The sequence below is a fragment of the Pelodiscus sinensis genome, unplaced genomic scaffold (genome assembly GCF_049634645.1).
Source record: "Pelodiscus sinensis isolate JC-2024 unplaced genomic scaffold, ASM4963464v1 ctg143, whole genome shotgun sequence".
Lineage (NCBI taxonomy): Eukaryota > Metazoa > Chordata > Testudines > Trionychidae > Pelodiscus > Pelodiscus sinensis.
Window position 1 is genome coordinate 98,564 of NW_027465955.1, and position 20,111 is coordinate 118,674.

The 20,111-nt window shown below is 63.8% G+C and overlaps 1 protein-coding gene across 1 annotated transcript; it reads left to right on the forward strand.

Moving 5' to 3' along the window:
• Nucleotides 1–9,163: 9,163 nt before the first annotated feature.
• On the forward strand, nucleotides 9,164–10,728 carry LOC142825346 (ribonuclease-like). The gene is made up of 2 exons (XM_075917318.1): nucleotides 9,164–9,267; nucleotides 9,866–10,728. Exon 2 carries the CDS (start codon nucleotides 9,890–9,892, stop codon nucleotides 10,322–10,324), a length of 435 nt encoding a protein of 144 aa, XP_075773433.1. The 5' UTR covers nucleotides 9,164–9,267; nucleotides 9,866–9,889; the 3' UTR covers nucleotides 10,325–10,728.
• The last annotated feature ends 9,383 nt before the right edge of the window (nucleotides 10,729–20,111 follow it).

The window sequence follows — 20,111 nt, forward strand, 5'->3', positions numbered from 1 at the left end:
AGACACCCCCCATGGAGAGGAACAAAGGAAGGTGGAATGCTGCCCTGACTGCGGGGGCAGGGCTGGAGGGGAATTTAGTTAGACTGTGGAAGAGCATGGAGGAGAGCCTAGGGGAAGGGGCTGGAGTTTAGGGGCCCAGTCTCCCCCATCTCAAGGGGGCCTGAGGCATCCTAGCCCAGTTCCTGTAACCAGATTACATCTGTGCTGCGCTGTGCTGGAGGAGCAATAAACCACCCTCAATTCCACTGGCTGGTGCAGTCTGTTTGTGCCATTTCGGGGTGCAGGAGACGGGGAACCCCAACGCGCCGTCACACCAAGCAAGAGAGACTTTCGGGCAGAGCGCCGGCCAGCCACAGGCAGGGAATTATGAGCCAAGAAATTGCCCCTTGAGGTTTGGTTCCTCCTATGTTTAGGGAAACAAGACTTCATACATACCCAGGGCTGCGTGAAACCTCCGACTCTCCCGTCAGCCCCTCTTCCTGCGGGAAACCACCTGAATTTTGGCCGACCGCTTGTGTCCAAAAGGAGTAAGCGCTGGTGTCAGCGGTGGGATCTAGGAGCGAGCTCGTGAGCTGGAATTCATGCTGACGCGAGATGGTCAAAGGCCGTGAAACGAGCTCGTCAAAGCAGAGCTCTCCGAGGGGAAGCCAGGCAGCAAGCAGAGCGTGCCCGGAAAGGCTGAGAGGCTCTGTCCTAGCCCGGGTGAATGGCTGGGAAGAAGGACCAAAAAGGCAGGTTCGGGTCAGCCCGGCTGTGGGCAGAATTTCCCTGCAGAGAGGAGACGGATTTGATCTACGTCTGGTGGAAAGCCCTGATGTGCCGTGAGCAGCCCGCCCTCAGTCGGAGGCGAGTGGAGGCTAACCCTCCCCCACACCTGAAACCAGCTAAGACTGACCCATCCTTGTCTCCTGGGCCCAGCCCGCAGCCAGGCCCCTACTCCAGGGTCCGGGGCAAAAGGTGGGACCTGGCCAGCCCCCTCCAAATCCCCTTCCGCAGCTAGGGACTGGTGCAGTGCCCAGGGAAACTGAGGCACACAGCGGGTATCCCGCCAACTGCTCCCCTGTGATATAATCCCACCGGTGCAATGTAACAGGTGGTCTGGGCACTGCTGAGAGGGTCACATCAGGGCGAGTCCCCGGCTGAGTCCCCAGGTGTGGCTGGAGAGCGGTTGTTGGTGCAGCCGCACTGTTTACCCCAGCTGGTCCCTGAGCGGCCCCTCCCCGAGGGGCTCCGGCTGTCTCCGAGAGGGAGGCCGTTGCAATACAAGCCCCGAGCCTGCGTCCCTGTTCTCAGTGGGGCAGGGGCAGAACAAGGAGCAATGGGCTCAAGGTGCGGTGGGGGAGGTCCGGTTGGATATTAGAGAAAACTCTTTCCCTAGGCGGGTGGGGAAGACCAGGGCTGGGTTCCCTGGGGAGGAGGGGGAATCGCCATCCGTAGAGGTGTGTAAGTCCCAGCTGGACCAAGCCCTGGCCGGGTTGATTTAGGTGGGTTGGTGTCACGTTACTGGATTTTGAGGGGAGCAGCCAGATCACTGCTGCACCCACAGGTGGGGGGGTTGGCCCCAGGAATGGTATAAAAGGGGCCATGTGGGGTGTTGAATAGAAGCTCACTGTCTGCTAATCCTGTGTACGCTGTTCATGTGATTGTATAATGTCTGTGTGTGGAGTTAGGAGTCTGTAATCTGTGTGGATACTGAATATTTCTCTGCATGTGGTTGAGCATTGGGCAGGGCCCGGCCTGTGGACATGCTAATCAGCGAGGCCCTGTGGGACAATGGCACTCAATGGGCCAAGGACACACCTAAAGCAGGAGTGGTGACACCTGAGAGCAGCCAGCAGGGAACACAGGGATAGGCCGCTGGCCAAGTGACCTGCTGCAGCCAAGAAGAGGCCAGGAAGGAGGGATAAATAGGCCATGTGGGGGACTCCATCTTGGTTTTTAGCTCAGCACTTCATCCCAGAGGCAGCACTGCAGGGATTGAAGAGCCCGGAAGACCTGTGAACCCATCCTGATCGTAGGATGTGCAATAAGAACTTTTAAACCAGCAGCTGTAACATCTCTGCTAGAGCCTGCATCGAGGACTGGGAGATTCGGTGCATGTAACGTACTGTACTTTAACAACCTGACTCTCATGCTTTTCTTTCTTGTGTTAATAAACCTTTAGTTTTAGATTCTAAAGGATTGGCCCAGCGTGATTTGTGGTAAGGTCCAGAGGGTAAATTGACCAGGGATCTGTGGCTGGTTTCTTGGGACCGGACAGAACTTGTTCGGGGTAGGTGGGATTGGGTGCTAGGACCCCCCACCTGTGTATGAGACCTGGGGCCATCTGGGGCACGGATATTGCTGGGGTGTCGGAGGGGTTTTGCTCGGGAGGCTTCAGGCAGGCAGCTGAAGCGCTCTGTGGGACTGGCGTGTGGCCTGTTTGGAGAGGTCACCAGTCGGGGGGCTGTAAGTAGCCCCGGATTTGAGCAATTCGCCCTGAGCAGACGCCCTCAGCTGTGCCCAGACACGGCCCGGTCCGTCACAGTTGGTCCTGCCTTGGGCAGGGGGCTGGACGCGGTGACCTTCCGAGGTCTCTTCCAGCTCTGTGGTTCCGTGGAGCAGCCCAGGCCCAGGTCTCACTAGGCACCTCCCGACCCACGTGGCGCAGAGCTTGGGGCGGACACACCCCAGGGATCTGCATGCAGACGGGACGCCGGAGCCTGGCGCGGCTGCCCAGTGCCCTGGAGAGCCCAGGGGAGGGCGAGATCGGACGAGCGGACGGGGGGGAGGGTCAGAGCAAAAACCCACGGCTCCCAGCGCCAGGTGCCCAGAGGGAGGGAACAGAACCGGGAATCACCCAGTGATCCCTCCCCATCGCCCATTCCCAGCCTGTGACACACAGAGAGGCCAGGGACCCTCCCTGCCCAGCTTGGCTTATACCCACTGATGGCCCTGGGAGGCAGGGGGTAGTTTGGGGTTCAAAGGGGGGTTGCTCACAGGGGGGCTCAGTGCCCAGCAGTTCCTGGTTTCCTGTGCCAAAGGGGGCAGTTTGGGGTTCAAAGGGGGGTTGCTCACAGGGGGGCTCAGTGCCCGGCAGTTCCTGGTTTCCTGTGCCAAAGGGGGCAGTTTGGGGTTCAAAGGGGGGTTGCTCACAGGGGGTCAGTGCCCAGCAGTTCCTGGTTTCCTGTGCCAAAGGGGGCAGTTTGGGGTTCAAAGGGGGGTTGCTCACAGGGGGTCAGTGCCCAGCAGTTCCTGGTTTCCTGTGCCAAAGGGGGCAGTTTGGGGTTCAAAGGGGGGTTGCTCACAGGGGCTCAGTGCCCAGCAGTTCCTGGTTTCCTGTGCCAAAGGGGGCAGTTTGGGGGTTCAAAGGGGGGTTGCTCACAGGGGGGCTCAGTGCCCGGCAGTTCCTGGTTTCCTGTGCCAAAGGGGGGAGTTTGGGGTTCAAAGGGGGGTTGCTCACAGGGGGGCTCAGTGCCCGGCAGTTCCTGGTTTCCTGTGCCAAAGGGGGCAGTTTGGGGTTCAAAGGGGGGTTGCTCACAGGGGGGCTCAGTGCCCGGCAGTTCCTGGTTTCCTGTGCCAAAGGGGGCAGTTTGGGGTTCAAAGGGGGGTTGCTCACAGGGGCTCAGTGCCCGGCAGTTCCTGGTTTCCTGAGCCAAAGGGGGCAGTTTGGGGTTCAAAGGGGGGTTGCTCACAGGGGGGCTCAGTGCCCGGCAGTTCCTGGTTTCCTGTGCCAAAGGGGGGAGTTTGGGGTTCAAAGGGGGGTTGCTCACAGGGGCTCAGTGCCCGGCAGTTCCTGGTTTCCTGTGCCAAAGGGGGCAGTTTGGGGTTCAAAGGGGGGTTGCTCACAGGGGGGCTCAGTGCCCGGCAGTTCCTGGTTTCCTGTGCCAAAGGGGCAGTTTGGGGTTCAAAGGGGGGTTGCTCACAGGGGGGCTCAGTGCCCAGCAGTTCCTGGTTTCCTGTGCCAAAGGGGGCAGTTTGGGGTTCAAAGGGGGGTTGCTCACAGGGGGGCTCAGTGCCCGGCAGTTCCTGGTTTCCTGTGCCAAAGGGGGCAGTTTGGGGTTCAAAGGGGGGTTGCTCACAGGGGGGCTCAGTGCCCGGCAGTTCCTGGTTTCCTGTGCCAAAGGGGGCAGTTTGGGGTTCAAAGGGGGGTTGCTCACAGGGGGGCTCAGTGCCCAGCAGTTCCTGGTTTCCTGTGCCAAAGGGGGCAGTTTGGGGTTCAAAGGGGGGTTGCTCACAGGGGGGCTCAGTGCCCAGCAGTTCCTGGTTTCCTGTGCCAAAGGGGGCAGTTTGGGGTTCAAAGGGGGGTTGCTCACAGGGGCTCAGTGTCTGGCAGTTCCTGGTTTCCTGTGCAAAGGGGGCAGTTTGGGGTTCAAAGGGGGGTTGCTCACAGGGGGGCTCAGTGTCTGGCAGTTCCTGGTTTCCTGTGCCAAAGGGGGCAGTTTGGGGTTCAAAGGGGGGTTGCTCACAGGGGCTCAGTGCCCGGCAGTTCCTGGTTTCCTGTGCCAAAGGGGGCAGTTTGGGGTTCAAAGGGGGGTTGCTCACAGGGGCTCAGTGCCCGGCAGTTCCTGGTTTCCTGTGCCAAAGGGGGCAGTTTGGGGTTCAAAGGGGGGTTGCTCACAGGGGGTCAGTGCCAGCAGTTCCTGGTTTCCTGTGCCAAAGGGGGCAGTTTGGGGTTCAAAGGGAGGTTGCTCACAGGGTGGCTCAGTGCCCAGCAGTTCCTGGTTTCCTGTGCCAAAGGGGGCAGTTTGGGGGTTCAAAGGGGGGTTGCTCACAGGGGGGCTCAGTGCCCGGCAGTTCCTGGTTTCCTGTGCCAAAGGGGGCAGTTTGGGGTTCAAAGGGGGGTTGCTCACAGGGGCTCAGTGCCCAGCAGTTCCTGGTTTCCTGTGCAAAGGGGGCAGTTTGGGGTTCAAAGGGGGGTTGCTCACAGGGGGGCTCAGTGCCCGGCAGTTCCTGGTTTCCTGTGCCAAAGGGGGCAGTTTGGGGGTTCAAAGGAGGGTTGCTCACAGGGGGGCTCAGTGCCAGCAGTTCCTGGTTTCCTGTGCCAAAGGGGGCAGTTTGGGGTTCAAAGGGGGGTTGCTCACAGGGGGGCTCAGTGCCCAGCAGTTCCTGGTTTCCTGTGCCAAAGGGGGCAGTTTGGGGTTCAAAGGGGGGTTGCTCACAGGGGCTCAGTGCCCAGCAGTTCCTGGTTTCCTGTGCCAAAGGGGGCAGTTTGGGGTTCAAAGGGGGGTTGCTCACAGGGGGTCAGTGCCCAGCAGTTCCTGGTTTCCTGTGCCAAAGGGGGGAGTTTGGGGTTCAAAGGGGGGTTGCTCACAGGGGGGCTCAGTGCCCGGCAGTTCCTGGTTTCCTGTGCCAAAGGGGGCAGTTTGGGGTTCAAAGGGGGGTTGCTCACAGGGGCTCAGTGCCCAGCAGTTCCTGGTTTCCTGTGCCAAAGGGGGGAGTTTGGGGTTCAAAGGGGGGTTGCTCACAGGGGGGCTCAGTGTCTGGCAGTTCCTGGTTTCCTGTGCCAAAGGGGGCAGTTTGGGGTTCAAAGGGGGGTTGCTCACAGGGGGTCAGTGCCCGGCAGTTCCTGGTTTCCTGTGCCAAAGGGGGCAGTTTGGGGTTCAAAGGGGGGTTGCTCACAGGGGGGCTCAGTGTCTGGCAGTTCCTGGTTTCCTGTGCCAAAGGGGGCAGTTTGGGGTTCAAAGGGGGGTGGCTCACAGGGGGGCTCAGTGCCCGGCAGTTCCTGGTTTCCTGTGCCAAAGGGGGGAGTTTGGGGTTCAAAGGGGGGCTGCACACGGGGGGCTCAGTAGGAATAAGAGATCCTCTGGAATAGGGCTTTATTCTGGAGGATCGCACCAGTCTGGGCGCTTTTCTCCGGCTTATCTCCAAGCCGGAAAAAAGCGGCGGCCATGAAACTGCAAATCCCGCAGATATTTAAATCCCCCGCAGATTTGTCTCTTCCAAAGTTCTGCATTGACATCCCTATTCCGTAATAGGGGCCAATGTAGACGTAGCCAAGAAGTCGTTCTTCCGCTCTGCTCTGCTCTGCGCTGGTTGGGCCTCAGCTGGAGGCTCGTGTCCAGTTCTGGGCACCACATTTCAAGAAGGATGTGGAGAAATCGGAGAGGGGCCAGAGAAGAGCAACGAGAATGATGAAAGGTCTGGAGAACAGGAGCGAGGAGGGAGGCTGGAGGAATTGGGCTTGTTTAGTTTGGAAAAGAGAAGACAGAGGGGACATGAAGCCGTTTTCAGGTATCTAAAAGGGTGTCACAAGGAAAAACTTGTTCTCCTTGGCCTGTGAGGGCAGGACAAGCAGCAATGGGCTTAGACTGCAGCAAGGGAGGTTTAGTTGGACATTAGGGAAAACTTCCTGCCTCTCCGGGTGGTGAAACACTGGAATAAGTTGCCCAGTGGGTTGTGGAATCCCCATCTCTGGAGATATGGAAGAGCAGGCTGGACAGACGCCTGGCAGGGATGGGCTAGACGGTGTTTGGTCCTGCCGTGAGGGCTGGGACTGGACTCGATGACCTCGCAAGGTCCCTTCCCATTCTACTGTTCTGTGATTCTAGGGACTGAGGTTCCACCCCTCCCTAGGGACCCAGCCAGGGCTCCAGCCCCCAAACCACTGTGGTCGCCTCCGCTGGACCCTCTCCAGTGCGCCCACGTCCTTTCTGTAGTGGGGGGGCTGGAAGCTTTTTCCCTTCCAACATCTATAAAAAGGGGAATAAGAACAACCCAGGAAACTACAGACCGGTCAGTTTAACGTCTGTCCCAGGGAAGATAATGGAGCAGGTAATTAAGGAAATCGTATGCAAACACTTGGAAAGTAATAAAGTGATAGGGAATAGCCAGCATGGGTTTGTGAAGAACAAGTCATGCCAAACTAATCTGATAGCTTTCTTTGATAAGATAACGAGCCTTGTGGATAAGGGAGAAGCGGTGGATGTCATATACCTAGACTTTAGTAAGGCATTTGATACGGTCTCGCATGATATTCTTATTGATAAACTAGGCAAATATAACTTAGATAGGGCCACGATAAGGTGGGTGCATAATTGGCTGGATAACCGTAGTCAGAGAGTTGTTGTTAACGGTGCTAAATCCTGCTGGAAAGGGATAACAAGTGGAGTTCCTCAAGGGTCTGTTTTGGGACCCGTACTGTTCAATATCTTCATCAATGATGTAGATATTGGGATAGAGAGTACGCTTATTAAGTTTGCAGATGATACCAAACTGGGTGGGGTTGCGACTTCTTTGGAGGATAGGGACATAATTCAAAATGACCGTAGCAAGTTAGAGAAATGGTCAGAGGTAAACAGGATGAGGTTTAATAAAGAGAAATGCAAAGTGCTCCACTTAGGAAGGAACAATCAGTTCCATACATACAAGATGGGAAGCGACTGTCTAGGAAGGAGCATGGCGGAAAGGGATCTAGGGGTCATAGTGGACCACAAGTTGAATATGAGTCAACAGTGTGATGCTGCTGCAAAAAAAGCAAATATGATTCTAGGTTGTATCAACAGGTGTGTTGTAAGCAAAACTCGTGAAGTCATTCTGCCGCTCTACTCTGCACTAGTTAGGCCTCAGCTGGAGTACTGTGTCCAGTTCTGGACACATTTCAAGAAAGATGTGGAGAAATTGGAAAGGGTACAGAGAAGAGCGACAAGAATGATTAAAGGTCTAGAGAACATGACCTATGAAGCCAGGCTTCATGAACTGGGCTTGTTTAGTTTGGAAAAAAGAAGATTAAGGGGGGACATGATAGCGGTTTTCAAATATCTAAAAGGGTGTCACAAGGAGGAAGGAGAAAATTTGTTCCTCTTGGTTTCTGAGGACAGGACAAGGAGTAATGGGCTTAAAGTGCAGCAGGGGAGGTTTAGATTGGACATTAGGAAAAAATTCCTAACTGTCAGGGTGGTCAAATATTGGAATAAATTGCCAAGGGAGGTGGTGGAATCTCCCTCTCTGGAGATATTTAAGAACAGGTTAGATAGACATCTGTCAGGGATGGTGTAGACGGAGCTTGATCCTGCCTTGAGGGCGGGGGGCTGGACTCGATGACCTCTCGAGGTCCCTTCCAGTCCTATGATTCTATGATTCTATGATCACCTCCCCCCAGCCCGTCCCTCCCCCGACTGCCCCAGCACCCAGACGGGTTTGACAGCAGCTTCCCCTGGGCGGGTGTTTCCCAACCTCCCGCTGGCAGTTGCCTGCCCCAGACCACAAGGGCCAGGGGGATCGTGTCCGACGCCTGCGACATCCCAACCGCCAACCGGCCTGGGGAGCCGTGGGGCTGGCAGCTGGGACCGGCCCCCCGACGCCTTCCCTGCCTTGGTTGGGCTGAGCCGCTCCAAGCCAAGGGGCCGTGGGCAGCCCCCTAGGGCCAGGTCTGGGCCTGCCCCGGCACTGGGGCGTCACAGCCCTGACCCCACAATCACCAGGGTCCCTGCAGGCGGGGGGCAGGAGCTGGCACAGAGGGGCCGGGCAGAGCCCCAGAGCCGGTGCCAGTGGGGGGGGCTGGGAACCCGCCCTGAGACCAGCCCCTCCCAGTTATCTGCGGGGTCTGGGCTGCACGGGGGAAATGACAGAGAGGAAACAGCGTCAGACTGGGCAGCGTGTCCACCGACCCCTGATCCCCCTGGGCCCAGCTGCCAGGCCTGCCCCAGTCTCTCTGGGCTCAGCCAACCCAAAGTGTTCCCGATCCCCCTGGGCCCAGCCAGCCCGGCTTGCCCCCGATCCCCCTGGGCCCAGCCAGCCCGGCCTGTCCCCGATCCCCCTGGGCCCAGCCAGCCCGGCCTGTCCCCGATCCTCCTGGGCCCAGCCAGCCCGGCCTGCCCCCGATCCCCCTGGGCCCAGCCAGCCCGGCCTGCCCCCGATCCCCCTGGGCCCAGCCAGCCCGGCCTGCCCCCGATCCCCCTGGGCCCAGCCAGCCCAGCCTGCCCCCGAACCCCCTGGGCCCAGCCAGCCCGGCCTGCCCCCGATCCCCCTGGGCCCAGCCAGCCCGGCCTGCCCCCGATCCCCCTGGGCCCAGCCAGCCCAGCCTGCCCCCGAACCCCCTGGGCCCAGCCAGCCCAGCCTGCCCCCGATCTCCCTGGGCCCAGCCAGCCCAGCCTGTCCCTGATCCTCCAGGGCCATGCCCAGTGTCCGTCTCCCCCCATCTCCCTGCCCCCAGCATTGCCCATCCCCTAATGGGCGGAGCTGCCCCCCAGGCTCCGGCTGGGCTCTATATAAGCAGCCCGGAGGCGAAGGACTCGGGGCTCAGCTCTGCCTGCGGCTGGATTCTTCTCGGCAGAACCCAGGACTTGGGTGAGCTGAGGGCAGACCCAGGGCGAAGCGGGAAGGCAGTGGCGGGGTGGGGGGCTGAGGATTGACCCTGGGGACTGGGGGCAGAATGGGGCCGGGACCCCATTCACTTGGGGCGACTCCACGTGGTGCCTGGGCAGGTGATCGGCCGGGGCGAATGGAACATGGGGGGCAGCTGGACCCCGAACTCCTGGGTTCTCGCCCCTGCTCTGGGAGGGCAGTGGGGTCCAGTGGGTAAAGCCGGGGGCTGGGAGCTGGGACAAGGAAACCAGGCCCTGCTCCCCGCCTGGCCCCAGCTCTGCCTGCAGCTCTTGCTGCCTCTGGGGCAGCCAGTCCCGAGGGGCCCCAGTCTGGGCTCCCCTTCCCGACGGCCCCCGATCTCGGCCGGGTCTGGGCTCCCCTTCCCGACGGGCCCCCGATCTCGGCCGGGTCTGGGCTCCCCTTCCCGACGGGCCCCCGATCTCGGCCGGGTCTGGGCCCCCCAGCCCCATGGGCGCTGATCTTGGCCGGGTCTGATGCCCCCGGCCCCACGGGCGCTGATCTCGGCCGGGTCTGGGCAATGCCCCGCACTCTCCCCCTCCATCTCCCCGTCCCCCGGCAGGTCGATCGAGTGACAGACGCGGCCATGGCACTGAGGGGACCCTGCGTCCTGCTCCTCCTGACGCTGGCCCTGCTGGCTGTGGGCCTGGCCCAGCTCATCCCCCAACCGCCCAACTACCAGCGCTTCGTGCGGGAGAACGTGGATTACCCCAGGACCGGCATCGCCAACGCCCACCGCTACTGCAGCACCATGATAATGCGCCGTGGGCTGCCCTGCCCGTTCAGCCACACCTTCATCCACACCTCCCCCCGCCAGCTGCAGAGCGTCTGCACGAGGAACGGGAGATGCCGACGCCCAGGCAACCAGTGCGACAGCCACCGAGCCTTCCCGCTGACCACCTGCCGCCGGGTGGCCACCTCCCGCCCCTCGGGCTGCGTGTACCGGGGCCGCCAACACACCAACCGCGTCCGCCTGGCCTGTCGCAGGCAGCTGCCCGTGAGCTTCATCCGCTACCTGTAGCACCAGCGCCAGCGTCGCTTCCCACCCGGCAGCCTCTGCCCCTCAGGCCTCTCCTGCCTCATCCCTGCCTCGCCCTGCATCCCCTGCCATGAGTCCCCATGGGGGTGTCCCGTGTCCCCCTTCCCCCACGGGCCGGCAGCTCGGGGGGTTCCTACGCTGGGGCCCGGTGCTGGGCCCGCCAGCGACGCTCCGGGCGCCCACCCCCCGGCTGGCACCAAGACCCTCTGCCTGAGCCCAGCGCCCGCCTGGCTGGGGGCCTGTGATCCAGCCCAGCCGCCCCCTCTGGCCCTGCTCACACTGGGCCTGGGTGTCAGGGTGTGCAAAGAAGATGGGCCCAGGGCCTGGGAGGCTCTCGCAGAGTTTGGTTCCCGCGCTGCTTCCTGCAATAAAACCCTTTCCCGGCAGCTGCAGACTCGGTGTGTTGGGGGCAAAGGGAGGGGTGCCCTGTGTGGGGTACGGGCAGCGGGGGAGGGGTGCTCTGTGTGGGGTACGGGCAGCGGGGGAGGGGTGCTCTGTGTGGGGTACAAGCAGCAGGGGAGGGGTGCCCTGTGTGGGGTACGGGCAGCGGGGGGGGTGCCCTGTGTGGAGTGTGGGCAGTGGGGGAGGGGTGTGGGGTGTGGGGGACGGGGCGTGTGCTACCGACACCGGCTGGGTCTGGCCTGTAGGGATGGGGCTGGAGGCTGGTGCCAGGGGGGCGGGGGCAGTGCATGCAGCCGGGTGCCAGCGCTGAGTGTGGGGGACGCGGCGTGTGGTACCGACACTGGCTGGCTTTGGCTGCCTGTCAGGCAAGCGGGGTCGTGGCTGAGCCTCCAGGAGCCTTGGACCAAATGTGGCTGGGGGCGGAGAGGCGCTCTGGAACCCCCCGACTGGGGGGCAACCAGGGTGATTTCCCCAGCCTAGGCTGGCCCAGGCCCAAAAGATCTCCCCTCCCCCCTTGCTGCCCCCTAAAGCAGATGCTCAGTGCCCCCAGCCCCACAAAACCCTCTGAGCTCCCCCAGGAACTCCCGCTGTGAAAGCACCGGAATCCGGACACCACGCAGTGCCCACTGTACCCCAAAAAGTGCCCGTGCCCGGCAAGCCTCTTCACCCGCCAGAGTGGGGGGGCGGCAGAGGGGCAGGCAGCTGGGGGAGGCTCCGTTCCCAGAGTGGGGGGATGCTTGGGGTGAAGGGGTTCAGATGGAAGCGAAGACGCAGGGGTGGCTGTGACGGCGCGTTGGGGGTCCCCCGTCTCCTGCACCCTGAAATGGCACAAACAGACTTCACCAGCTGGTGAAATAGAGGAAGTTTATTGCCTCTCCAGGATACAGCACAGCACAGATGGAATCTGGTCGCAGAGCTGGGCTAGGATGCCTCAGGCCCCCTTGAGATGGGGGAGACTGGGCCCCTAAACTCCAGCCCCTCTCCCTAGGCTGTTTCCTCCATCCTCACAGACCACAACTAACTAACCCTCTTCCAGCCCTGCCCCCCAGTCAGGGCAGCATCCACCTTCCTTTGTTCCTCTCCATGGGGGGTGTCTGGCCACTGGTTTGCATAGTGACTCATCCTGTTTTGCTGGGTCGTGGTACCCACGGCAGCCAGTGGGGCCACCCCAGAGCCAGCAGCATAGAAACCAGCCAGGTACCCCCACTACGTCACAGTTCTCCCCCCTCCGAGAGCGAACTGAGCAGGGTCACTCCGCTCGTGACCTAGGGAAGTTCGGGTCCTCTGCGTGGGAACCCGCCCTGGGGACACGGGTGCTCCCCTTGACTCGGGCCGGCCGTGGCAAGGCCCCACATGAGCTGGCTTCCCTCTGTCCACTCGCCGCCCTGCTCCAGGGCGACTGGCACAGGCCTGTCCTCGGGGGTCACACCCTCCCTTCCGCTGGCCTTGATCTCTGGCCAGGGTCTCTCGGGCCGGGGCCATGAGCCCAGCGAGCCTTCTCTGGACAGCCAGGGCGGCTTCCATCCCCGATGCTCCATCCAGGGGGGTTTTCCCCTCCCATAGCTCTCTCAGCAAGCCCAGAGGGTCCTCTATCTGGGGTAGAGACCCCCAAGCCGCTTTCCTCCTGTCTTGGGCCTTCCCGCCCCTCTGGCAGGAGTCGCAGGACCGGCAGTACCGCTGCACGGCTGTAAAGATTCCCGGCCAATAGAAGTGCTGGAGCAGCCTCAGCCGGGTGCTCCGGGACCCCCGGTGGCCCCCAACGGGGACGTCGTGGGCCAAATACAGCAGCTTGAGGCGATACTCTCGGGGGACAACCAGCTGCCGCTGGACCCCCCCATGCCCTCGCCTTCCTGGGGGGAAGCCATTCCCGGAACAGGAATCCCCGCTCCCACTGGAATCTCTCCTGGCCACCTCTCCCCCGGGGCTGAGCTGCACGGAGGCCAGCCTGGTCCCTCAGCCTCTGCAAGGAGGGGTCTGCCTGCACCTCAGCCTGGAATTCAGCTGCTGAGGCAGGGATCGGGACCTGTTCCCCACCTTTGCCTAGGTCCGGAGTCCCAGCCTGGCTGGACCCCATGTCCACTGGGATGGGACCCTGAGGCTGCTGCCAGGAGTCCTTCCCTGGACCCACGTTGTCAGCCCCCCGCTGGCTCTGGCTCCGGCTCCGGGTAGTGACTAGAGCCCACTGGGATTCATGGGGCCACTCCTCTAGGTCATTCCCCATCAGCACCTCGGTGGGCAAGTGCGGGTGCACCCCCACTTCCTTGAGGCCTTCCTTGGCCCCCCATTTCAGATGCACCCTGGCTACAGGCACATTAAACGGGGACCTGTCTATGCCCTTCAGGGTCAGCTGCGCGTGGGGTAGTATCCGCTCTGGGGCCACTATGTCGCATCGGGCCAGAGTCACCTCCGCCCCCGTGTCCCAGAAGCCCGTCACCTTCCTACCATCCACCTCCAGGGGTATGAGGCACTCGCTCCGCAGGGGCCGTCCTGCCCCCACCCGGTACACAGAGAAATCCGCCTCCCGAGGGTCAGACCTCCCAGGGGAGGTGCACTGAGCATCCTTCCCTCCACTCTGAGCTGAGGTTTGCCTGCCAGCCCCTGCCTCTGGGGCAGCCTGCCCTTCCTCCTGCCCCAGCCAGTTAACCCTGGAAAGTCCCCAGTCCTGGGACTTGGTGCACTGAGCCCTCTTGTGGCCTTTTTGCCCACAGCGCTGGCAAGTTAGGCTTTGGGCTGTCTCTGTCCAGGCCCTGGCTGGTTCTCTGGGGCGCAGACGACCTGTTCTCTGGGCTCACCTCGTAGTTGACTCCCTCCGCTGCTCAGCCGAGATCCGGTCTCTGCGCGGTTCCCTTTCTCTCCGGGACTCCCGTTCACACCCGGACCGGCTCTCCGTGAACTCGTCCGCCAGCCTCCCGGCCTCCTGGGGGTTCTCTGGTCTCCGGTCCTTGAGCCACAGCCTCAGTTTGGGTGGGCACGCTTCATAGAACTGCTCCATCATGACCAGCTTGAGCAGCTCCTCTGCAGTCTGGGCTCCGACTCCAGACACCCACTTGCGGCCGTATTGCGACAGGCGGGAGGGAAGATCCACATAGGTCTCCTGTGGCTCCTTCTGCACCCCCCGGAACCTCTTCCTGTACATCTCGGGGGTCAGCCCGAACTTGTGCAGCAGGGCCTCCTTGACTCGGTTGTAATCCCCTGGCTGTAGGTCCTCCAGCTGATTGAGCACTCCGGCCGCCTCCTGGCTCAGTGCGGGGACGAGCTCCTGCAGCCAGTCAGCTGGGGGGACCCGTTGCAGTCCACAGGCCCTCTCAAAGGAGCTGGCACAGAGGGGCTGGGCAGGGCCCCAGAGCCAGGGCCAGTGGGGGGGGCTGGGAACCCGCCCTGGGACCAGCCCCTCCCGGTCGTTATCTGCGGGGTCCAGGCGGGACGGGGGAATAAGAACATGGGAGGGGCCAGGCGGGGTGAGGTCAAAGGTCCAGCCAGCCCCATGTCCTGTCTGCCCAGCCAGCCCGGCCTGTCCCCAATCCCCCTGGGCCTAGCCAGCCCAGCCTGTCTCCAATTCCCCTAGGCCTAGCCAGCCCCCAATTCCTCTGGACCTAGGCCCCCGATCCCCCTGGGCCCAGCCAGCCCCCGATTCCTCTGGACCAAGGCCCCCGATCCCCCTGGGCCCAGCCAGCCCCCGATCCCCCTGGGCCCAGCCAGCCCCCGATTCCTCTGGACCAAGGCCCCCGATCCCCCTGGGCCCAACCAGCTTGGCCACACCCCAGACAGGGGGTCCGGTGCCGTTTGCAGTCGCAGGCCGGGCTGGGAACCGCCCGCTGGCTCCGGACGTGCGAGAGAATTTGGGGGGGCTCCCGGAAACGCAGCCACTCCTTGGAGCGGGCCCGTGGCTGCAGGCCGGCGCCCGCGTGAGGAATGCGCAGCCCGGGGCAGGCTGACTCAGCCAGGCAGGCAGGATGCGCGGCGTTCCCGAACACGCTCCGAGCGGGAGATGTTATCTGGTCCCGGGCGGGCAGATCCCTCCCTCCCAAGGGAGAGCTGCCCACGGCGCCCGCCCGCCCGCGTCGCCAGGACTCGCCGTTTGCCCCCCGCGTTAAATCGGGGCATTTCCTGGGGCTCGGTTTTATCCCTTCTCCTGCGCCTGCGACTCGGCCACCCGCGGGCGCCCCGTCCTGGGAGGGGCCGGCTCGTGCGCAGATGGCAGCGTGGCCGGCTCACGACCTCACCCCCAGTTCCGCAGCCGTTTCTGGGGGCCGGAAGCCCAGGGCTGTGGGTGCTTCCTGCCCTCACTCTAGTCCTTGGGGTGGGGGGGAAGCGCCAGGGCAGCCGCCAGGCCCCCGGAGCAGAAGGCGAATGTGAAGAGCAGCCCCTCCGCACATCGCCGTCCAGGTGCAGAATAACGGGGTGTGTCGCCGAGAACGGGGCGCCCCCAGCAGCCACGCAAACCTGGCCGTGGGCACGCTGCCCATCAGCTGGGGGGCGTCCCCACCACTCCCCCGCGGCCGCAGGGACCCCAGCTGGCCCAAACGCTGCCCCAGCGTTAGGTACCCCCCCGCGTGATTGTCAGCCGACCTCCGGAGCTTCGGGGAGCCTGACTGGTGCTTTCTGAACCCTCAGGGCCGGCGATCGGGACCGAAAATGTCTCCGTGTCACGCCCCTTTAGTCCCTGTGACGGCGCGTCGGGGTCCCCCGTCCTGCACCCCGGAGCAGCCAGAACAGACACCCGAGCCAGTGGAACGGGGGGGGGTTCATTGCTCCTCCAGGACACAGCCCAGTGTGATGGCGCGTTGGGGGTCCCCCATCTCCTGCACCCCCGTAGAGGCAGGAACAGACTCCCCCAGGCAGTAGAACAGAGGTGGTTTATTGCTTCTCCAGGACACAGCACAGCACAGATGTCACCTGGTTCCAGGGCAGGCCTAGGATGCCTCAGCCCCCCTTGAGATGGGGGGGGTCTCGGCTTCTAAACCCCCCAGCCTGTTGCTGAGGCTGCTTCCTCCATGCTCCCAGACAGAGACTAACTCCCTCTCCTCCAGCCCTGCCCCCCAGCCGGGGCAGCATCCACCTTCCTTTGTCCCTCTCCATGGGGGGTGGCTGGTCAGACAGCTTGAGACCTTCTTTGCATAATGACTCATGGCCTGTCCTTCTGGGCCGCGGTACCCACGGCAGCCAGTGGGGTTACCCCAGAGCCAGCAGCATAGAAACCAGCCAGGTACCCCCACTACGTCACACCCGGCACAGACGGGAGGTGGCTGCAGGAGCCAGGGCCAGGACACCTCAGACCCCTCGGGTGGGGTCCATCCCCCTCAGCACCCAGCTGAGTCTGTCCCCTCCAGGCTCTCCAGCCAGAAACTGCCCTTCCCCCCACACTCCCTCTGCTCCGTCCCTTCCCTTCCCCGGTAGGGCCGGTTCGGTCCCTGCCATGGGACCCTCCAGGCGCCCCCACCGCCGTGCTTGCAGACAGGGGCCAGGAGGGGTCACCCACCAGCGCGTGGACCTGCTTGGAACCCCCTCTCCCCCCAGCCGAGGTCCCTGGGGCAAGGGCAGCTCACGTCTACGTCAGTGGCTAGAGATTTCGGGGGCCAAGTACCCCACGGGCCCCCATCGGGGTTACCCCCCCGATCCGGAATGGCCCCCCTGCGCGCTGCCCGGGCCTGCTAGGGTGGGACGTGTGGGGTGCCTGTGGGGCGGGGCGGGCAGCTTTCGCCAGGACTGTTGGGGAACCAGGCGCTGCTTTGCCAACCGGGGCCAGGCCTGGGGCACGGCTGGGAGTAAGACGGAAACGTTTACACCCCCGGCGGGTAGGGGTGGAGCAGGATGGGGGTCCTGGCACGGTGAGGCCAGTCCTGCCCCCAAGTGCCATGTGGGCCCCGTGGGCCTCTGCGACTCCCCATCTCCTCCCCGCCAGGCCTCCGTGTGCCCCCCTGCCCTTCCCCGGGACCCCGTTCCCCTCCCGCCAGGCCTCCCTGCCCCCCTGCCCTTCCCCGGGACCCCGTTCCCCTCCCACCAGGCCTCCCTGCCCCCCTGCCCTTCCCCGGGACCCCGTTCCCCTCCCGCCGGACCTCCCTGCTCCCAGCCTGCATAACCACAAACTGCCACTTGCTCTTAGTGTGCGCACACACACCCCCCCACACACAAACCACACACCCCACACACAAACCCCACACACTACACACACGCACACCACACACACACCACATACACACAAACCCCACATGCTACACACACACACCACACCCACACTGCACACACACACACACCATATACACAAGACCCACACACTACACACACACACCACACACACACCCCTCCCCACTCGGCCTGCATGGTGCTGCAGTCCCTCTGTGGATGGGCAGAGGCCGGGAGCCAGGCCAGGCTGGCCAGAGACGGGTCACTAGGGTGCCAGGTGTCCAGTTTTGAACCGGACGGTCCAGTATTTGAGCTTTCTGTGCGGGAACAGAACAGTGACAATGGAACGGCAACAATGGAACGGAGAGAATAGAACGGCGACAATGGAACAGTGACAATGGAATGGTGACAATAGAATGGCGACAAGAGAACGGCGACAATGGAACGGCAACAATGGAACGGAGAGAATAGAACAGTGACAATAGAACGGCGACGATGGAACGGCGACAATGGAACGGTGACAATGGAACCGAGACAATAGAACGGTGACAATGGAACCGAGACAATAGAACGGCGACAATGGAACGGCGACAATGGAACCGAGACAATAGAACAGTGACAATGGAACCGAGACAATGGAACCGAGACAATAGAACAGTGACAATGGAACCGAGACAATAGAACGGTGACAATGGAACGGTGACAATGGAACCGAGACAATAGAACAGTGACAATGGAACCGAGACAATAGAACGGTGACAATGGAACGGCGACAATGGAACAGCGACAATGGAACCGTCGGGTATCGTCCAGGTCCGAGGGGCTGTCGATTGCGCCGTAGCGCCCAGTGTGTCCGGGACTGTTGGTGACACCGTCTGGCAGCCCCACGGGTCACCCGCTAAGCACCCGGCTCCGTCCAGCCCCTGGAGCCGCCTGGCACCGGCTGCTGGCAGAGCTGGACCACCGGGCCCTGGTGCTGCCCCGGGGCGGCCGCTGTGGAACACCAGAGACTTGCCCGCCAGCCCCGTCTCCATGTGGCCTTCCCAGACCCCAGCTCCCCCTCCGGGCCCCGCCCCGGGAGCAGGGCGGGGGCTAAAACAAGCCCTGGTAGCGCAGGGCTGGGGTGGGGCCTGAGGGCTGAGCGCTGTCTCTCCCGGGGCCCCTTGGGGTCCCCTCGCTCTGGGCCCCGGGCCCCACGCCCAGAGGGAACCGCGCAGCCCTGGGCTCCAGCCGGGAGCGACTCCCAGCCGGCCTCACACGGGGGTTTACGGAGCCTGGAGCCCAGCCCAGGAGCCCTTCGGCCAGTCGAGATGGGTCTCCGGGCACCAGTCGCTGGGTCCCGAGCTCTGTGCTGGTCCCTGCCACAGCCAGCTCCCCCTTGTAACGCCAGCGAGCCCCAGCACACCGAGTGCCCCTGCAGGCGGCCGCCGCAAGCCCCCCGCCCTCACGTCGGCCCAGCGCGGACAGGCGGCCCCAGGGTCCGAGGTGGGTCGCTGAGATCGGAGCCCACAGGCTAGGTAAGGGGGAGCTCGCTGCGTCGGAGCACCGGGCCCGCCTGTGCAGAAAGGTGCCTTCCAAGGGGCTGCCTTTGCCCAGCCCGGGGCTGTGGGACCCCACGGACGGAGCCGGCCACACGTGGAGCCTGACTCGGGCCCTGTGGCGCTGGGGGTTCGCTGCGGGGCCGGCTCCCTGCACAGAGCCAGGATGGCCCATGTGGCGCGCGCACAGAGCCAGGCCACGCCGGCAAACTTGGACCCCGGCACCCCGCACCCAGCACGGGCGGGGTCACCTGGCGCCCAGCACCCAGCACGGGCAGGCTCACCTGGCATCTGGCGCCCAGCACAGGCAGGGGCACCCGGCATGCGGCACCCAGCATAGGCGGGGTCACCCGGCACCCAGCACCCAGCACGGGCGGGGTCACCTGGCACCCGGCGCCCAGCACCCAGCACGGGCAGGCTCACCTGGCATCTGGCGCCCAGCACCCAGCACCCAGCACAAGCAGGGGCACCCGGCATGCGGCACCCAGCATAGGCGGAGTCACCCAGCACCCAGCACCCAGCACGGGCGGGGTCACCCGGTACCCAGCGCCCAGCACGGGCGGAGTCACCCGACACCCAGCGCCCAGCACGGGCGGGGTCACCCGGCATCCAGCGCCCAGCACGGGCAGGGTCACCCGGCATCCAGTGCCCAGCACGGGCGGAGTCACCCAACACCCAGCGCCCAGCACGGGCAGGGTCACCCGGCATCCAGTGCCCAGCACGGGCGGAGTCACCCGACACCCAGCGCCCAGCACGGGCAGGGTCACCCGGCATCCAGTGCCCAGCACGGGCGGAGTCACCCGACACCCAGCGCCCAGCACGGGCGGGGTCACCCGACACCCAGCACCCAGCACGGGCGGAGTCACCCGGCATCCAGCGCCCAGCACGGGCAGGGTCACCCGGCACCCAGCGCCCAGCACGGGCGGGGTCACCCGGCATCCAGCGCCCAGCACGGGCGGGGTCACCCGGCACCCAGCGCCCAGCACGGGCGGGATCACCCGGCACCCAGCGCCCAGCACGGGCAGGGTCACCCGGTATCCAGCGCCCAGCACGGGCGGGGTCACCCGGTATCCACCAGGGGCAGGGTCACACGGTATCCAGCGCCCAGCACGGGCGGGGTCACCTGGCATCCAGCGCCCAGCAGGGGCAGGGTCACCCGGTATCCAGCGCCCAGCACGGGCAGGGTCACCCGGTATCCAGCGCCCAGCACGGGCGGGGTCACCCGGTATCCAGCGCCCAGCAGGGGCAGGGTCACCCGGTATCCAGAGCCCAGCAGGGGCGGGGTCACCCGGTATCCACCAGGGGCAGGGTCACCCGGTATCCAGCGCCCAGCAGGGGCAGGGTCACCCGGCATCCAGCGCCCAGGAGGGGCAGGGTCACCCGGCATCCAGCGCCCAGCAGGGGCAGGGTCACCCTCACACCAGGGACCAGCTGACAGCAGCGGCTGGGCAGGACCTGACCCGGCGTCGGCCCAGCTGAGCCCAGAGGGAGCCCAGCTGCCCGGTTCCTGCCCTGAGCAGTTTTTTCCTCCCGCCCTCCCCAGCGTTTGCTCCGCGCCCAGGCGGGCCGGCACCCTCCCGTCAGACACCGGCCATGCTGGGGTGCGTCTGCTGGGGCACGATCAGAGTGCGCCTCAGTGTCCCCATGACACCCCCTCCTCCGCCGCCCATCCCCCTCCCCCCATCCCCAAGACACGGACTCTGTGG